At 37.6% G+C, this 21,071-nt stretch overlaps 1 protein-coding gene across 1 annotated transcript in view; it reads right to left on the reverse strand.

Annotated features, from left to right (window-relative positions):
* Positions 1-20,678, reverse strand: part of ahr2 (aryl hydrocarbon receptor 2) — a 63,289-nt gene extending 42,611 nt beyond the window's left edge. Inside the window, exons 1-2 of the mRNA XM_058759839.1 lie at positions 20,346-20,678; positions 11,178-11,365 (exon numbers count right to left, since the gene is read on the reverse strand). Coding sequence (XP_058615822.1) covers positions 11,178-11,365; positions 20,346-20,404 — 247 coding nt within the window. The 5' untranslated portion in view covers positions 20,405-20,678. The remainder of the gene's footprint in view (positions 1-11,177; positions 11,366-20,345) is intronic.
* Between the last annotated feature and the right edge of the window lie 393 nt (positions 20,679-21,071).

Here is a 21,071-nt window from a genome sequence, read left to right on the forward strand (position 1 = left end):
ATTCATTACACACAGACTGATATATTTCAAATGTTTATTTCTTTTAATTTTGATGATTAGAGCTTACAGCTCATGAAAGTCAAAAATCAGTATCTCAAAATATTAGAATATTACTTAAGACCAATACAAAGAAAGGATTTTTAGAAATCTTGGCCAACTGAAAAGTATGAAAATGAAAAGTATGAGCATGTACAGCACTCAATACTTAGTTGGGGCTCCTTTGCCTGAATTACTGCAGCAATGCGGCGTGGCATGGAGTCGATCAGTCTGTGGCACTGCTCAGGTGTTATGAGAGCCCAGGTTGCACTGATAGTGGCCTTCAGCTCATCTGCATTGTTGGGTCTGGTGTCTCTCATCTTCCTCTTGACAATACCCCACAGATTCTCTATGGGGTTCAGGTCAGGCGAGTTTGCTGGCCAATCAAGCACAGTAACACTATGGTCATTGAACCAGCTTTTGGTACCTTTGGCAGTGTGGGCAGGTGCCAAGTCCTGCTGGAAAATGAAATCAGCATCTCCATAAAGCTTGTCAACAGAAGAAAGCATGAAGTGCTCTAAAATTTCCTGGTAGATGGCTGTGTTGACTGTGGACTTCAGAAAACACAGTGGACCAACACCAGCAGATGACATGGCAGCCCAAATCATCACAGACTGTGGAAACTTCACACTGGCTTCAAGCAACATGGATTCTGTGCCTCTCTACTCTTCCTTCAGACTCTGGGACCTTGATTTCCAAATGAAATGTAAAATTTACTTTCATCTGAAAAGAGGACTTTGGACCACTGAGCAACAGTCCAGTTCTTTTCTCCACAGCCCAGGTAAGATGCTTCTGACGTTGTCTCTGGTTCAGAAGTGGCTTGGTAGCCCTTTTCCTGAACACGTCTGAGCGTGGTGACTCTTGATGCACTGACTCCAGCTTCAGTTCTCTCCTTGTGAAGCTCTCCCAAGTGTTTGAATCAGCTTTGCTTGACTGTATTCTCAAGCTTGCGGTCATCCCTGTTGCTTGTGCACCTTTTCCTACCCAAATTCTTCCTTCCAGTCAACTTTGCATCTAATATGCTTTGATACAGCACTCTGTGAACAGCCACACCTTTCAGTAATGACCCTCTGTGACTTACCCTCTTTGTGGAGGGTGTCAATGTTCGTCTTCTGGATCATTGCCAAGTCAGCAGTCTTCCCCATTATTGTGGTTTCAAAGAACAAGAGATACCCAGAATTTAAACTGTAGGGATGGTCATTTATTCAAACTCAAATGTAAATATTCTAATATTTTGAGATACTGATTTTTGACTTTCATGAGCTGTAAGCTCTAATCATCAAAATTAAAAGAAATAAACATTTGAAATATAACAGTCTGTGTGTAATGAATGAATATAATATACAAGTTTCACTTTTTGATGATATTCTAATTATATGACCAGCACCTGTATTGTATTTTATATGGTACTCCATGATACTTCCAAGTATACCATAACACATGTACAAAATACCATGGCATTACCAGGGTGCCAAAACAACCACGATGGGACCATACTGCTAAAAATGTGTTTTTATTGTTTTTGCCTTTAATTTGATAGGACAGTGTAGAGAGGACAGGAAACGAAGTGGGAGAGAGAGAGGGGTATGGGATCGGGAAAGGTCCGCAAGCTGGGATTTGAACTCGGAACGCCCGAAGCGCAACAGCTGTATGTCGACATGCCGCCCACGAGGCTATCAGCGGCAACATAGTTATTTTGGGCATGTACGATGTAAGTCATGTACAGTAATATCTTAAAACAATGGAATACCTTGTGAAAACCAAATTCATGGGTATCATATTAATTTATATTCATTTAAACTATACTTTGATAGTACATGTCCAAAATATCGTACCATGTCCAATACAACCATGGTGGTACCATAGTACTTTTTTGTTAGCATGCTAAGGATGCTTTGTAAGAAAGTACTGTGGTAATACCATTGTATTTTGGGCACGTCCCATGGTAAATCTGTTGTATTCTTGGAAAATTATGAAGTAACTTATAATAACCATATGAATGGGTATCATTTTTTATTTATATGGCATTCAAAGTTACTTCAACTATGCCAATATGGTACATGTAGAAAAAACATACAACAAATAACAGTGTTAATCAGATAGATGGTTACTATGCAAGGCTACGACAGTAAATTTCCAGAAGACTGAGGGTTAACCACCCTGCATTTTTTGGTTTAGCCATTTCCTATCCGTTAACATTTCACTTAGCAAAAATGACTGATAGCATGAAAGTGACTCATGATTTTTCTCCCCCCCCCACCCCACCTCAATCTAGCCACTTCCCTACTAACCTTGGCTCACATCTATTGGAGTGGGCCCAAATGTGCTGTGTAGCATCATGTTTTAGCAGGAAAACCCATGAAAATCACAGCATGAGGCGAGGAGTAGCCGCAAGCCAGCAAAGCACTTAGATGCTAACATCTGGTGGCAGATCTACACTGACTCTCGTGCCTAGTGATTCATACTAGAGTCTCATGCACACTATGAAGAAAACAAGCTGTTTGGTGCTGTGCACAACATACCACACGAGTGAAATTACTGCTCCGGGTCTGCATGATACAGTCTGTTTGAAGAGCGCTACAACCTGGAATTATGTGATTACTCATCACTGCTGGCACATTAATCACTTCTGAAAGATGTCACGGTATAGGGATCAAAAATGCTTGAACTTTGATACCAAATTGATGTTAAAACTTTAAAAAGGAAGCGCAAAAATTCTAAAAAGTATTTTAAAAAAGTATATAAAAAAAGTTTACTAAAAAGTATAAAACAAGTTTTTTCTGACTGAAAGATGTATTAATTTTGTATACATTCAACTAATATTTAAATAAATGTTACAATTATTGGATACATTAAAAAATAAATTAAATTGAATTAATTAAAATATAAATATTTTATATAAATACAAATGTAAACACATTTTAAAATGATTAAATAAATTCCAAAATATATTACATTTATGCATTCAAACCCATATTGAACTTTGTGGTATCAACATTTATGGTTTGGTATCTGCAGGGCTATGAATGCGTGAGACTCACGCAATTGACACTTTTCTCACGCTCTCACGCCACACATCCATTTTCTCACGCAATGAAAAGAACGCTCAGTTAAAACTATAATAATAGGATATTGGCAAAACAAATTTGGTAAAGGCTCCTGTGCGCATTTGTGTTTGCGCTCTGGAAAGCGTCAAGATTATTTACAACGTGTTTTCGTAGTGCTGAGCAATGTAGCCAATCACAGACATGTCTGTTGATTTCTTGAAAACCTGTGATTGGCCATTGCCTTCACTCACCTCTAAACACTGGACTTTTTTCCCGCACGCTTGTGAATCATCTCTCTGTTTAATAATCAAATTTCCTTTTCATATTTTGTTTCTTAAAACTAACTTAAACAACATAAAACCAACAAAATTAAGTTTAAATTCAGTCTTAAGTGGTTTGCATTTCTGAAACAATATGTTGAACACCAAAGTTGCAATCTTCCCAAAAACAGACTAAACAGAGAGTTTAAGCAAAAAAAAAAGAAAAAAACTGAATTAGAATGAAGGAATAAATGTCAATGAAACTAATAAACGTTTTAGTCAAAAGATTCTTGGCATGGTAGCTTTTCTGCAACGTTAACCCGGCCATTAGGGACTTACAGGTGGAAACATATATCTGATTATAATGTGATGAAAAGCATCTTCTGGTTATCATCAGAGAAGGGTTTGGTGCGCTTGTACACTGTCCCTATTAAATAAACTACAAATAATATTTATATATATGATAAACTAAATCAGTTGTGTAATATTATATTAAAATACCAGTTTATACTTCAGAGATTTAACTACTTCAGTGTTTATGGTGCCTTACATTCCTCCCCTGTTTTTCTTCTTTTCACAGTGTGGCAGAAATAATGGGTGGTTCCTAAATATATGGTCACATGACAGTAAAAGTGGACAGTTGGCAAGATACAAGGTGCGGGTCAACTTACCCACTGGCTCATCTTACCCTGCTCTCCCTATGACATTAACTACTAGGCATGTCCAGATGTCAGACGAAACTCTGGTGTTATATATATATATATATATATATATATTGTATTAAAAATGTTTCCCCACTGTGGGAATTCTCACTCCAAGTTGAACTCAAAAGTTGGCAGCCCTGTATCTGCTACTGAAATTTTTGCATAAAGACAACCTAATAACAGAAGACTATTTTCTTCCTCCCTTTGTTTGTTCTTGATCACTGACACATTCATTTATTTCCAATGACTACCAAGGCATTATGATACCTTTCTTTCCAACCTTCTCTCTCAAAAGTAAGGTTATGCTGGCTCTTTATCATTCTTGGGCCTGTCTCCACTTGAGTAGCCGAGCTCTGTGTTTTGACTGTGATGATCTTAAAAGCTCCGTCTTGTGTTGCTGATAGGCATGCTTGTTGATGCTATCGCCACCTCAAGTGTGGGGGAACACTGCAGCATTTGTTGTTTTCGCGTTATGAGCCTGCGAGAGCCCCATTTGGATTAGCACTACAGTTTTACTATTTCTCCTTTTTAGTGGGTGTAAAAACAGCACATTTTAACCACATGTGGTTGTGACTTGCTAGGCAGACAAAATGCGAACAAAAAAAGTTGCCATGCTTGCAAGTCATGCTGTAGAAAAATAGGCTATATAAACAATGGGCCACAAGAAAGAGATGCTGTAAATTTGAATGATCAAAAAGTTGGTTTCATATTAGTGGGCGACCTGGTTTGCATACGAGTGCTACTGGGTAACAGAGGTTACGTGTGCCAGGATATAAATAGAGACAGCATCACCTGAATGAGAATTACCTTAGGCTACATGGATACAAAGATCATTATTATCATGGTATTTCAGATGAGTGTCTCAGGAACATAGTGATGTCAAGGAGATGTGTATGTGTGTGTGAAAAGCACTAGTTTGAAAACTGGAGTACTAGGTTGATTTATCTTGCATATCTGAGTTCACGGTATCATGCTACGTATTGAATCATGACATTTATATACCCCCATACAGAAATATAAAATACCATCTACACTTCTAAATAAGGCAACTATATCTTGTGCTTCCCTAATATGGTTTGTAGGATAAATTTCAAAAATGAATATATTGCCAAAGTTTAATCAGGCCTGTAGTCCTGCAAAACAAAGATAAATGCATTTTTCTACATAACGCATTAGTACATCAAAGTAACAGGGCGTCATGTAATCCTGTGCATGTATAAGCTCAGAATTGAGACCCCTGCTGTGATTGTTGTTCTCTGGTGAGACTGATGACTAAACGTTCACATCAAAGGGCAAAAAAAGAGAGGCCGACAAAGCTGTCTCTCACATTCAAAGACGCGGCAGGTCAGGTCATCCGGCGGTAAGAAGAACAGAAAATTGCGCAGCTGAAACGAGGGAGTGAGAGAGGCCCTCGTCTTTCCTCTCTGTTCTTACTTTCCAAAAGCCTCTGGTGTAAGTCTCCACTGACTCATGCCAACACAAATATTGATGTTCCGAGTCCATCTGTCTTGTCTCCCATCAACAAAAGAAAGGGCAGGCGAACTCTTCTGACCGAGGACAATAGGAGACAGAACCCCCACCCCCCCAAAACAAACACAAATAAGGGCAGGGAAAACAAAAACTTGAGCAGGACAATAATGCATGTTGCTTTCATGGACTTAAAAAATTAAATCAGGTGTTAGCACTGCAGGTCCAACTAGAGTTGACAGGACTTGGGAATACTGAGGGTTAGAAAACACGTACAAGCATTTTTGTTCCATTTTCTTGGCTGCTCTGCCATTCCATCTTTCATAAACAAGGAGCGAAGGAAAGCAAAAACCAAAGTTTTGACAACCCCTCAAATTCCTCAAACAAAACACAAGAAACCTACTCAAGCAGTTGAAGGTTAAAGAGAGTTAACACTTTATTTTTACTGCAACAACAATCTGACCTCAACCTGTACCTTACAATTAATAAATTAGACAATTGTTGAAGTTTGTCAGATAAAACAGGGTAAGGACCATCTTTCCTCATGCAAGTTTAAAGACATCCCAGCATGGTGTTGCAAAAGATGGTGTTCATGTTCAACATCAACCAAAAACTGCCTCATTACCAAAAGGATGCCACTTCTTGTCCTACAGAAAGCCCTTAATTGGCCAATGAAGGTTGGGTTGAGGAACGATGAGGTACAGAGTTCCTTGACATCAAGAAGTCGTCGTCTGGCTTATTACCACTTCTGGGCCCGTATTCACAAAACATCTTAAGGCTAAAAGTAGCTCATAGCATGCCAATTTAGGAGAGAACCATAAAAATAATTGGCGTGTCAGTCCTAAATTTAGGACTCCTAAATTTTTGCTCTAAGAGTAGTTCAAAAGAATTTTAAGCTCTAAAACTAGCTCCTAAATCTGTGAAAGGTTAGGAGTAGTGAAGAGGACTCCTAAGTCACTAAGACCAAGCCACAAACTATCCTAAAATGGCTGTTGCCGGCAATCTGCCTCAGAACATAAACATTTTGGAAATATTTGATGATAATGAGCTTTTATAAAGGTATGACCTTTGGTATGGAGGTTATTCCAACTCCAAATTTTCCTTTGATTATATTGTTTTCATTAACCAGCTGGGCAAGAAGTAACAGCTGTGCTTGTGTCCAGTTTGGTTTTCTTTTATGTTTGCATGTCTTACCATCAGCCATGATTATTCTACTCTGTTAAGTAAAAGGCTGTTTATATGCATATTCCCTAATTATGAGAAGCATACATGTAAGAGGCTGACAATTAGCTGAACATAGTGACACTTGGCTTGCATTTTAAAATCTTTATTTGAATGTGGCAATTAACATTTTTATTTTAACGTTTATTTGAATATGGCAACATGATATTGCACTCTACAATATTTCTATAAATAAAACTCTGACCCTCTCAGCCAATCACTGTGTGCATAGTTAGTAAGCATGCTGACATCATCCATAGCAACGAGGTCAACCCCGCCCCTTACTCTTAGCTTAAGACTTCTCTCTATTCCTTAGTAAAAGTTTGTCTCAGCAGCTTTGTGAATAGGTTTTAAGAGAAAACTCTTAGCTAAAACCTTTTACTGCTATTTAGGAGAACTCTTAGTGGTAAGATAAAATGTTTTGTGAATACGGGCCCTGAACTCTGACACATTCTAGACACTGTACACATCTGAAGAGGTGGAAGAAAAGCTGATAGACAAAGCCACCAAAGGTTCCACCCAAAATGGTCAAAATCAGACAAACGAGTATGGGAAAAAGAATAAGGTGAGTTACTGCTTCTTTTAAAACATAACTTATGAGAGAGACCCCAAGTGGTCTGGAGGTCTCCACCACCTGCAGTGCCCCCATAGCGTGCCGGAATGCCTCAGGGCTCTGAGCACCAACCGTTCCCTCCCTCAGCCCTACCACCCTCAACCTGCCATCTATTTACCGTCAGGAACGTGGTGATCTCTACTAAGATAAGATGCAGAAAATGCAGTTCAGAAAAACAGAAGGAGAGAGAGCACGATGGAAATTTGCTGCAAGTACAAGGATGAGGCTAAAAGCTTTGAACAGAGTAGAGGCATAGAAACTTGTTTAAACGTTGAAAGGGCAAAGATGAAGACCAAAAAAGTTAGGAACAATGAACCTTTCTTTCCTGGAATCTTTCTGCCTGTCTCTCTTTCCATCATACTCTTGGCACCGCAAAAGTAGTTTTGAAGCCGACCGATTCATCCCTAAGGTCAAAGCCAAGCTAGACCAATGACACACCACATTACACTTCAGACAAGGACCATTCTATGCAGCGACTCCTCCAGACCTGACCCTCATCAATACACAACGATGCTCTGGCCCCAGTGCATGCTGGGAACGCAGTTCACACAATGTCCCATTTGTGCATCTCACCGTGGGACCGAATCTTGTGGTTTTTCTCAGTGCAACCTTCTAGGTCCTTCCATCTCCAGCCTTGGATGATGGGAGGACACCAACAGAGGATCCATTCTCTGCAAAGGCAGTGTCTGACCTGCTAGAAGCCAGACACAGAGGCCCTGGGCACGCCTCTCTGCGTTTCATAGCTAGTGACGAAAATAGACAAGCTAATAAAAGAGTTACTGTACTCTTAGCCTTGATCCAATTAATACTGTTGGGGAGGGATTGAAAATAGCTTGGATTGGGCCAATTCAAGCCTCACTATTGAGGATGATGTTACTTCCTGATATTACAGCAATTATTTATGGAAAGTGAAGTATATGTCCCAGTCCCCAGTCCAATGTACATTCTTTTGAAAGAGTAGCAACACAGATGCGGGGCTGAAAACAACAGAGCACTGCCGGAAAGACAGATAAGATGGGGCCAATGAAGGAAGTAGGCATTTGTCTAGCACCTCGGTTTGGATACGCCTACCAGATGCTTCCAATGCTGCCTTTTTCCTGCCAGCATGTCTGTCACTTGTTTTCCTTGCTCGTTCTTTCAAAAGAACCTGCGAAATGACTGTCTTACCACAATACCTTGTGTTTCCTGTCTGTCACAGATTATTTATGCTGCACACACTGCAGCAACACCAAACACTGTCTGCTTGAAGGGCCTCATGTTGCCCTCGTTTCTCTGCTTCACACATGTGGTTACTAGTTGTTGTTGCACACAAACAAATGCATAGAGATGTTTTATTTGATCTCTTTGGTCTCCAGTCTTTTGAGAGCGACAAGTGCTCTGTGAATCTTGTGGGCAGGTCTTTTTTTGGACTATCTGCTTCACACTTAGCTCTCGTTTCCTGTGCTATCTTGTTCCCACTCGCTCTTCTACTCTCCCCCAAATGCCTGTTTCTAATTGTTGCTATTTTAGTAGAACAATAAAAGGAAGCTTAGCTGGGGGCAGCAGGCTGGCACATTTGGGGTTCTGTCGAGCCTTTGGTGGTCTGTTTGTTTGGAGGCCCGATTTCAAATGAAAAATGTAAAAGGGTGGTGGAGGAGAGGGGAAAGACTTGATGAATTTCCACACAATGCATGGCCAGTTCCTCAGAGGAAAAGGAAGTTGGAGACTGGCAGTGAAATGATGACAGGTCAGAGACCTTTGAGATGACACTGGGTAAGACCTTGTGTTCTGCAAAAACATCATTTCTACCCGTTTCTAAACTGGGCTATTAGTGAGTCTCTCAATTGCCCATCCAGACTGGACAAGTTCCCTGCCAATTGTCTGTCTGTGTGTTTGTTTGGACAGGCTCAGCATGACAGAACAAGGTGGGGAGTCCAGTATGGTGCCAGGAACTCCATGTTGTCTGATTCAGCACTCTTTATGCCAAACTTTGCCTGTTTGTCTTCCTTGCCCACTGATGGTGCCATGATGACTCCAAAAATATTTCCCATAAGGCCCTTTGTCTTTTCACAATGGAATTCTCTGCATACACTTCATAGCTACCACACTTACTCAGCAAGGAGTTCAAGAAAAGACGCATGCTTGCTGCCACTATCATGTTCAAAAAGCGAGATAACGGAGTTAAAGATAAAGAACATCGGACCTATGACTGGGTACGAGAAGAAAGGTCAATGTGTAAAAGTCTTTTTAAACAATGGACATGTTTGCTGTAATTATTTATACAAGAAAAGAAACCACCTTCGTAATTATGGCAGCAAAATCTAATACTATATCCAGATATTGTGTTAAATAGGTCATGTAAAGACACGAAAGTACACGAGGGCAAGGCCTAAGTCTTGTCATATAATCATCTAGAAATGATAACAAAGTACAGCAACCCATGTCCTCTGGGCTATTTTCATCCTGTGTACGTGTTAAGTGAAGTCAAATCAAAATCCATATTTGACAGGTGGATAAGCCTTTCAATTGTTATGAAGTCTTAATAGCTACATCTCTCCAAATCGGACTACATCTGCAAAACAGCTTTTTGTCCCCTGGAAAATATCCTGTTCTCAATCTACTGTCTTATTTTCTCAGTTAAAAATTCTAAATATCAGTGAAAAACATTGATATTTAATTTACATTTTTTACTGCAAAATAAGACAATTTAAAACTCAATTTAAGAGACATTTTACACTGTCTGTCTTCAAGACCACTTCACATTCCTGACTGCAATTAAGAATCCATCACTGACAAACACAACAATACTACATATGAATTTCTACGGAAAATAAAAACCCCAGTTTATCTTAGACAGACATTACGGATGGTTTTGTTCTGGGAATAACTAATTTAATCTTCCGTTGAGAGGTTTCCCCTCTATATTATTCTTAGAAATTTGATTAAATCCATGAGAAGATCCTACGTCGCTCTTTGCAAGGTCATGTTGGCATGTTTTTCTGAGACTTTTCTCAAGACACACAAACAAACAAGCATTTATTGGCTAAAGATCTGAAACTCTCAGAGAAACTGATCCTCACAACTCACAAATGTCTATGTGGGTTATTTTTTAAACCTTTTAGCCAGCAGAAAGTCAAATGGAAAAAAAAAAAAAAAACCAAGCCTAATTTATGATGTCAAGAAAGTCAAGTAAGTTAAGGACCCCAAACCAGACTAGCATGTGATCTTTCAGCTCTCTTGCAACTTTCTAGAGATGATAAACACGTCAGCTGAGGTCACAAGTTTCTAGCGTATTATTCATGTGACATGGACCTTACGGTAAACTATGCAAACAAATTCAGTAGAATTTACTTGAGATGCTACATAAATTAATAAACATAAAACATAATTAGAACTGAGACTGAATCATAATTCTGAGAAGCATTAAAAAAAAAACATAGAGGGTGATATGTGGTAGTGTAAAAGAAGCCACTTCCCCTGTTCCTTCATTCTGGTAGAATGGACTTCAACGATTGCGACAGTGAACTTGAGAAATTAAACAATTTAACTCAAATTTGCTGGGAAACAATGATTAATTAGTGACTGTTTAGCACTCTGAGTGGGAGTTTAGCAGTTACTCTGACTCAGCTGTGACATCTGACCCTGTTCCCCCTTCTCCACATCATTTCCTGCTCTCTCTTCCTAGCTTACAGTTAGTTACTGCAGTAATAACACTGGCCCAACATATATGTAAAAATATGAACTTAACAAAGGCTGAAAAAGAAAAACTGACCATGTTATAAATGCACAAAACAGCAAAAGTTATCACCGAGATGAAAACCGAAACTCTAAAAATAAGTTGTGATTTCACCATTGAAGAAGCTCTTGACCTTCAGGTATCCAACACTGAGTCGAAGCACCGACAGTTTGTCCAGCCGTGCACGGACATCTTCTGAGAAGGGTAGAAGGTTGGTCAGCTTGTCCAATTCGCTGTTCAGCCGGTCTCTGTGCCGCTTGGAGGGGTTGGATTTCACACCATCAGGTGGTGGTGGTTTGGGTCTGGAAGAAGAAATCGATGAAAAAATTGGGTTACACTGCTTGTTACGGACTGTGATAAGCCCATAATGCTTGTAAGTCTTGTGGCGTCTATTTATTTAAATATCTTATGGAATGCAGGTGGTCTTAATGGAAAATGTCCACAAGGAAGAATTTAAGAAGAGAGATCCTGCAAAGAATTATTGTCTGTGTATAATACACAAAGAATAAAAACCATACAGAACTGGCTTATCATTGTTTTGGTAGAAAGCAACCTATAAATATGTATAAATAGAGGTTCATGCATTCTCAAGAGCTTGCAGACAGTGTGATATGTGAACTTAGGTATTCAACCTCAGTATTTTGGTCCAGAGTTGATACTAAAGTAAAACAATGAGCCCAGTCATTTCGGTAACTGAACAATGTCTTGCTCACATCGGCTCTTTTTGTACACTGGTTGGTGAAATGTAAAATATTGAGTAAATGCAAAATTCTGTTTGGAAAAACAAAAACTCACCAGATGCATTGCATTATCTGCATGATTTAGTTGTTTTACTTTTTCATTTATTGTGAATGCTGAAAAAACAAAGGAAACTAAATAACGATGGGGTTTCACGGTATGTGATGCTTGGAAGTTACAGAGTTTAGATTTATAAGCTCTGAACTGAATTATTGAAATCTTAAGAGGGCTTTTCTCCTGCATGCTTGCAGCATTACATAGATGTATGAAAGGTCTTTGCTAATCAGAGCTCGGTTTATTATCGCTGTATACAGCCTTGCATAGAGTTGCATAAGTTACTGTTTTCGTAACAAATCTGCTCTCTAGATTCATATTAATTCATTAAATAGCACTGCAACAAAGCCGTGTGCCAAGAAAACCTTAAAAACTTTAGAGTTGATGTTTATGCTCACCATGAGTTTTAAATGCCAAATCAGAAATATAAAAAACAGAGTTTTACTGTTTAAGTACTAAAACAACTGTCTGCTCTCTGACATAAAAGTCATTATCTAAGCTTGAGGACTCTTACTGGAATCACGGCCATCAAAACTATGACCGTAACTCAACCTCGAACTGCCTTTTCATTGCCTGCCAGCCCAGAAGACTAAGAGCGGTAACTCTAGCCATCCGAGCCGGACCCTAATTATGTTTCCCAGAAAGTAAAACTAACCTCCGAAAAAAGAGCCTGCGGGGACAAAAGAGCGCGTTCAGCCCCTTCCTTTCCCTTCGGCCCTGAGCTCCAGCTCCTCTAGAATGACATGAAGGAGCTCGTCATTGTTGGCGTTTGTTGGCATTGTTGATTCACCTACTATTTCATTTCTCAGGAGATTCCGTTCATCTGAATGGCCTTCGATGGTGATCTTTGAGCTAGATGTGTCACTCAACTTACAGTAAAAACTGACTCAAATGCTTTTTTGTTTTTGTATCTCCAAATAGTTATTTTTCAGGGCTAACTGTACATGGACAATACATTACAAAGTATGTTTAAATATATCTTTTTAATATAAATCACTTATTTGGAATGTTTTGGTTTTAATTTGGCTGTCAATTGTGCGTTAAGGAGTTACATTATATCTATATACACTGCCGCTCAAAGGTTTGGGATCAGTAAGATTTTTAATGTTTTTAAGGGAGTCCCTTCTGCTCATTAAGGCTGTATTTATTCGATCAAAAACACAGAAAAAACAGTAATATTGTGAAATCTTATCGCAATTTCTAATATCGGTTTCCTATTTTACTATACTTTGAAGACTGGAGTAATGATGCTGAAAATTCACAGAAATAAATTCTATTTTAGTGTCACGTGATCCTTCAGAAATCATTCTAATATGCTGATTTATTATGAGTGTTGAAACTGTTGTGCTGCTTCATATTGTTTTTTGGAACATGTGATACTTTTGTCTTTGATTCTTTGATGAATACAAAGTTAAAAAGAGCAGCATTTGTTCAAAATAGAAATCTTTTCTAACAATATAAGTCTTTACTATGACTCTTTTTTTTTTTTTTCATTTAACACATCCCTCCTGAATAAAATTATTAATTTCTTTAAAAAAAAAAAGAAAGAAAGAAAAAATGTACTGATCCCAAACTTTTGAATAGCATTGTATATTGTAACACAAAATTTATTTTTTAAATAATGCTGTTCTTTTAAACTTTTTGTTAATCATAGAATACTAAAAAAATATCACAGGTCACAAAAAAAAAAAAAAAAAAAAAATGAAGCAGCACAACGGTTTCCAACATTGATTATAAATCAGCATATTACAATGATTTCTGAAGAATCATGTGATACTGAGTAATTACTGGAGTAATGATGCTGAAAATTCAGCTTTGATCAGAGAAATAAATTATATTTTAAAGTATATTAAAATAGAAAACTGTTATTTTAAATTGCAATAATATTTCACAAAATATATACAAAACAGACACAGCCTTGATGAGCAGAAGAAACTTTAAAAAACATTAAAAATCTTATTGATCCCAAACTTTTGAGCGACAGTGTAATTCACACATTATATTGCAAATTAAAAGCCCATATAAAATATTTAAGTTTTGAAAAATAATAAAATGAAAAAATAATATTTTTTTGATAAATATTGACATTTATGTACAAAATAAATAAATTTGTCCATTTGACCTGAAAGGCCATTTTTCTAAGAATAAAAATATAATAAAAAAGAGAAAACATTCTGCAAAATGTTTTTTTTTTTATAAACATTGGTATGGAAATACTAGACAAAATAAAACACATTAATAATAATAATAATAATGTACATTTGCCTTATACATAAATAGCAATTTTCTATGTTTAAAAACATTTACTAAAACATAGAAAAATTTCTACTAAAAACAAAGCAAAGATTTAATTAAATTAAATGTTGCCGTCATTCCATTGACAACATTTCCATAGCAATTAAATATTCTTGAGTCCTCCTTTAAACAACTTAACAAAATGAAAAACACATGGAGACAATAAAGCAAGGTCATAGAGGTCTTTGTGGGTCTGTCATGATGGTCAAATAATCTTTTAAAGCCCAGCCTCACAATGAAGTCTCTTGTGCGTGGCTACACAGCAGCACTAACAGACCAACTAACCATAACTTCCTACTGAAAATTGTAATTGTTTTCAGCTTCGTGTTAATGGATGTTCATGTTTGCAATTACCAATATGGTGGCTTTGTTCTATTGGTCTATTGTCCATGATTATTTTTTTGGAATGTCCTATAGCGGGAAATAGAACTTCGACATTCCTCCTGAATTACATCTGTTTCAGTGATCGGAGCTCTGATCATGTGGACCTCCCAACATTTACTGTGGTCACTGAGGTTGGCAAAGGATTTTTTTTGTATTGAAGACATCACTACAGAGGGAACATCTGAAATCTCTCATTCTTTCTTCTATCCTCTAGTGTACAAGTGTTTCGGGCTAATCACATGAGGTATGACATCATGACTGTTTTCCTCTTGCAGGTCCCAACATGCAAAAGGGTTTCTCATGCTGCCTGGAATACACAGAGGAGCATCTGAAGACTCATCTCTTTGTTCTTCCTGTGTCGCATTCTTTTAACGCACATTTCTTCGCTCCCCCTTTGCTTCTTTTCTATACATACAACTGATTCCTTCTTTTCCCTCTCTTTCCTTTTAAATCTGGCACTCGTTCTGAAAACTCTACCACTGGAAAGACGGTTTCAAAACGTTTGCAGTCACTGTTGCACAACAGCTTTTTTTGTCTGCATGTTGTTTGAAAGGTTTACTGAGGACACAGAGAAAGAACAATCTGAAAGCATTTGGCAATCAAGCTTGAGAAAAATTTTACTACAAATCCCATGGTACATTCCTGCAAATCTCGGTCTCGGTTTTCCACATCCTTGTTACTGCAGGGAAAGTTGTGTGTCGATACACCAGTCAAAAGTTCGGACCAACTTTTCATTCTTTATTATGACTATTACTGTATTGTTTAACATGGGAATTATGTAGCAGTATGCATGCATGCATAAATAAATTCATGATTAGAACACAAATAAAGATAGCAAGATCATGAAAAAGTCAGTCAAGCGTGTCCAAACTTGTTTTTAGCTCAATCTGGTGCCTATCCAGTTGCCAAACTCCGTTTGCATGGAAACATGAAAACGGTTCTAAGATCAGAAAAAAGGGCGAATTCAGTCAATAGTGGTTGTTTTCCACCCGATAACCTCAGCTGAAGCTTAGCCACATCTGGTTTGAATCAAAAACCCGAGTTGCAGAAAAAAAAGAACAGAGCTAAAATTGGCTCCAATGGCATGCATTCAATGCATCACACAGCACCAGGCACTGCGACTCAGAAGGTCAGTCAGGGATGTAAAATACAGTATATTAATTATTCATAATATTTGGCAACTACGGTACATTAAAGATCATGGCATTATACTACGTGTTTCACAATATGTTAATATTTTAACAGTGTCTATAATTTAAACGTTAACAGATTTGAAAATATATTCAAATAGTACATTTATTTTAAAATGCAAATTGAAATGGTTTCTTTAATAATTACGTATTTCTTGAAATCAAATTTTTTTTCTAGCTATACCACCTGGTTCTAAGGTCAGCGGGTACAACTTCAAGTTCTGTCACCACACTTGAGTCACTGTGGCAAACTTTATCTGACTGAGCAGAGACACATCAGCATCATTATTGAGTGTCTGCTTTCTTCATACCTTCCTCGAGACAAGATTTGTGGGTATTTGAAGTGACGGACAGGCTGAAACTCTAGTCTGTGAGGGAGGGATGCTCTGCACTGGTGCTGACCCAAATTTCTTTCAGCACACATCAAAGCCTAGTATCAATGTACCCGAGCTCCTACGCCAGAAATACCCATCCCAAAGGCACAGCGCAGTAAACATGCCTTTTCTAAGGCGCTTTGTCAGGGTGCAAACTGCCTTACTGAAGGCGGGACTGTCATGTGAGCAATAAACAAACCAGCTGATCTTTCTTCACGCAAATCTGTATTTAAATAATGATGTAGTCTATTAGACACTTTAAATTACAGCTAATAACCCCTACTGACTTCAGAGTTCAGGTCCATTTTCCAATTTGGTTGTACTTAAAGGCATAATTTTGCCCAATTGAAACTTACCTTAAACGGAATTATTCACCTGAAAAATTTACAATCAGTTACAGTCTACTCACCTGTATGAATATCTTTCTTCTGTCAAACACAAAAGATGCTTTTTAAAACAGTTTCTTGCCATGTAATGGAAGTACAATAAATAAATAAATAAAAGATATTTTATTATCCATACATTGAAAGTAAATGGGGTTCAACAACATACTAAGACCCCAATGACTTTCATTGTATGGCCAAAAAAGGTGAAACATTCTTCAAAATATTTTCTTTTTGGGTTCCACAGAAGAATGACCATCATACAGTTGTCATTCTGGATCAACTGTTGTTTTAAATAGTCTCATCAAGACTGTTACACCAAAAACTGCTTTACACCCTTAAAAACAGAAGGGGGGTTAACAGCAGTGCTATAGAAGAACTATTTTTGGTTCCCCAAAGAACCATTTTTTCTTAGTGCAAAGAACATTCTAATAACCTAAAGAACGTTTTCCTTCCACTATGAAAAACCTTTTGTGGAATGGAAAGGTTCTGGAACCATCGATGCCAGTAAAGAACCTTTATTAATAAGAGTGTTGATTCAGGTCGGTCCATTTGCTCAGTAACACAACAATCAAAAATTACCTTGCAGTTTGAAGAAAACATACATAATGGCATATGTACATATTAGCATATCAATAAACACTGGAATATTTACAACGACCTATTTTCATTTTAAGGCATCTGTTAGATGTTAGTAGTTTCTGTATTTCTTCTTATAACAATTTCAATGTCATACTGATTTTCCCAAATCACAGTGAGATGCTGAAAACTTCCATTTGAAGTTCCAACTGCAAGAGGGTGAGGTTAGCCAGTTCGTTATTTGCGCCTATGTTTTTGATATTTAACTGTTAGGAGAACTGATATTTGTACATTACCGTTCAAAAGTTTGAGGTCCAGAAATTTTTTCTTTTAAGAAACTGATTTCATTCAGCAAGGCTGCATTACTTTTCCTGACAATTTCAAAGTCATGCTGACTTTCTCAACCCGCTGTTGAGATGCTGAAAACTTCCAGTTGAAGTTCCAACTGTTTTCAGCAGAAGGGTGAGGTTAGCCGGTTCATTACTTGCGCCTATGTTTTTGTTTTCGCATAGATTAGAAGTGAGGAAATCTTGACAAGGTTCTTTAGAGAGAGAGAGAGAAAGAGAGAGAGAGGTTCTACTGTTCTACAGCATTCCAACTTCCAGCTACAGCGGTGTGAAGCCAGCAGTCTGGTTACACTCCCTCTCAATACCCTCTTTGTGTCAGTCGCAGTCTTTGGCTGCTCTAGCGCCTCGCCACCCTACTGGCTCGTTTGGACGTCTATCAGCATGCTAAAACATACATTGCAGTTCAAGCTCCAGTAAGTAGCCATTCTGAAGTGTGGCCATACCGTGCAAAGGTCGTCCGTCTCCTGCGCCAACGATGGCCGTAATAAACACATAACCCAGTGGGTGGGCCTGACGAGGCTGTCAACAGGTAAGGGGTTCCACGCCACTGCACTCTTACGGGACAGTTTGCAAGCCAAATATACTGAGTGCACATCAAATTATCACACAAATCCCTCCTGTTCATCAACTTGAGTGATATAAATCAGTAATAAACACTTAAACCTAAAACAAAATGCTTAAGAAATAAACAGTCACACTTTACATTAGTGTTCATGTTGCAGGATTACTTGAGTATACTGTGAAAATGTGCAGTTGGTACCCTAAAGAACCATTTCGACCTGATCTAGAACCTGAAATGCACAATAACGTATGCTATATTCTCTATGTATAATGCATTTTTTCAGGTTTTATTTTTTATTGGCTGAAACCATGTTTTTTTATGTACTGCCCCTATCTAAATAAACCAATAAAAATTCAGAAACTTTCATTAAAATAACATCATATTAATTGGCCAAATTGGCAGACTAACAAAAGTTTCAATCAGCTTGTCAACTGGATTCACATATTTTTGTTTTAGTTAATTTTAAGTAAAAACAAGGTAAAATAAGTGATCATTTTAATGTGAGCAATTTTGTGGACATTAAATTCAATCATTTATATTGACCGATTTCCATTTTTAAAAATAACAATATCGAGAAATATATAGGCTAAATATATAACATATTTGTATGTTTGCATCTGAAAATTGATATGCAAATATTTTTGTAATATTTTGACAATAATAATAATGTTATTAATCATAAAATATAGCAGTATGGATACTTTAATAATAAAAATAACAACAAACATATCACTAGCTGTTGTGCGATAGAAATGGAAACGCAAATGTATTTTATGTTTTGCTCTTACATATGCAACTGCAACTATTAAAATAACAGTATATACTTATTGGTAACTTGGTACTGAAGTAAAAATTAAGCTAAAAAAATAATTATTATTTATGAATTAACTACATCTAATTGTATATTGCCATTATATCAACCAGTTGCCACCTTTCTGTCTAAATGGTGCCACTGGGGAAGAAAAAAAAAACTTTGATTACTACCAGTATTATATAATATGCTTGATTTGACCATTTGCTAATATTTAGATCACCTGACAAACTGCTTTTACAGTGTACTTAAAAATAAACTACTGTGGATATGCTTTGTTAGCATCCCAACTATTATGATCCATTATATCTGCATGCAATATGTGTAACATGAACACTGTAAATGTAAAGTGAGAAAGCTCTAGATAAAGAGAAGCAAGGTTATTGTTCAAGACGTGACACAAATCCATGTTTCAGTGCAACATAAGTTATGCACAGAACATCAGATGCATTAAGCATATACCTGCTCCCATAAAGTCATTCTCTTCAAGGCAACTGCATTTTTCCCAACCAAACTATCTGCAAAATCATGAAAGTAGAGCATCAGCAAGCTCCTACAACAACTCAGAGGCGTGCTTTGGCTTTTCAGCCAGTTCCACCACAGTTGCGTAAGAGTTTGCGTGACTTAAAAATATGTTAATTTGAGGAGGGGGGAACGAGCGAAAAAAAAAAACCTGTGTTCTCATGATGTGAAAAAAAAAAAAAAAAACTATATCAGATTACAATAACATACTCCCCCCGGCTCACCCCTCCCTCGTGTAAGCATCGCGTGAGAGCGCCGCCAACTCTCAACTTGATTATGATTAATACAAGAGTACTATTTCCATGCCAGACCCAGAACTATACACACCAAGCCTGAATCTTAAGGTGTCCCGACGGATACAGATCTGGGTCAAATTCAGACTTTCTTTTGTTTGTGATGCAACAAACACAATGTTTTAATCATTATACAATAACGTTGTTTCCAGCTATAAAACTGTTTGCAATAATTGTCACTTTTGCTCAGGTCTGTGACTCAAATGTCTCAATTGAATTCAAAGTGGCAGAAAACAAACTGGACGTGATTTTGACACACCACTTCGATTTTGCATGGCAGAAATTACACTTAAATGATACATTTGACATTTTAGTTTGTCATTACAGCAAATTAAACTTTCCCGAGATTCACAGGAAAGTCAAAAATCACCCCAGGGAGTCATTTTGCAGACCAAAACATTAGTTCATAAGCTTAATTATGTATTAGGCTATGTGCAGCGTTTCATATCGCCTTTTCTATATGAAAACGTAGCCGATTCCAATTTCATATATATATATATATATATATATATATATATATTAATGTATAGTTACCTTCAAACACAGTTTAGAACGTTCTGTACAGCAAATGACACGCTGGATACCAAATGATACCATTTGCTGAATGGAACGCGCTCCATTCTGTTGTCAGAATGTTACAGTGAAACATTACATACCCGTTCGAAATTTTGTTAGATTGTATAAATAACCTTGCTGCGCGAGACGCGAGCGCGGTTTTAACTTGAACGTGAGAGTTCCCAAAAAACTTACATTTTCTGAACGGGCTTCTTCCGTTTCTTGACCGCATATATACCGATACCCCCCGACATGGTTGTCCGGTGTCTCTGAGAAGTGTTTAAAATATGACTAGCATGTAAAATCCCCTGTTTCCTTTACATGTCGATGAAAGTGTGCGTTATTCTGGTAAATCCTCTCACATATACACAGACAAGAGGAGAATATGTCCAGTCCAGATATAATTCCTGTCGGCGTCGGTTCTTTAGACCGAAAGCAGCTTATAATGAAGACGAAAAGTTTCCGAAACTTTTCATCCTCCACGGCGAAAGGCAATGGCGTGAGCTGAGCAAATTTTCCTTCTTCCTTTTTTGTTTTTTTTTCGACCTGTCATTCTCTAGTGGCTCCATACAGCGCTTGCAGGCAGCGGACTGGCTGAGAGTTCTGAGCGTCGACCAATCAGAAGCGCAAGAGCGCTAGGCAGGTACGCTGGACGCTTTGTGATTGGTTGGAAAGGTTTTCAGGAAATCATAAATACAGGAACGTTCTTAAGGTGGACCGAAGAAAAGCAGCATTGCACCCTCACTCGGCTGCACATTTGTTTCACTTGCAGCTTTGGTCGGTCTATAAAGTTGTTATTATTATTTTAATTACATTTATTTCAGATTTCTTTAAAAATATGTTCAAACTTGCATTAGTGAAGAAAATGTGTATTATAAAATACAAAATAAAACATTTAGTGGAATATTACTAATATAATTA

This window comes from Onychostoma macrolepis, chromosome 22 (assembly GCF_012432095.1).
Source record: "Onychostoma macrolepis isolate SWU-2019 chromosome 22, ASM1243209v1, whole genome shotgun sequence".
Lineage (NCBI taxonomy): Eukaryota > Metazoa > Chordata > Actinopteri > Cypriniformes > Cyprinidae > Onychostoma > Onychostoma macrolepis.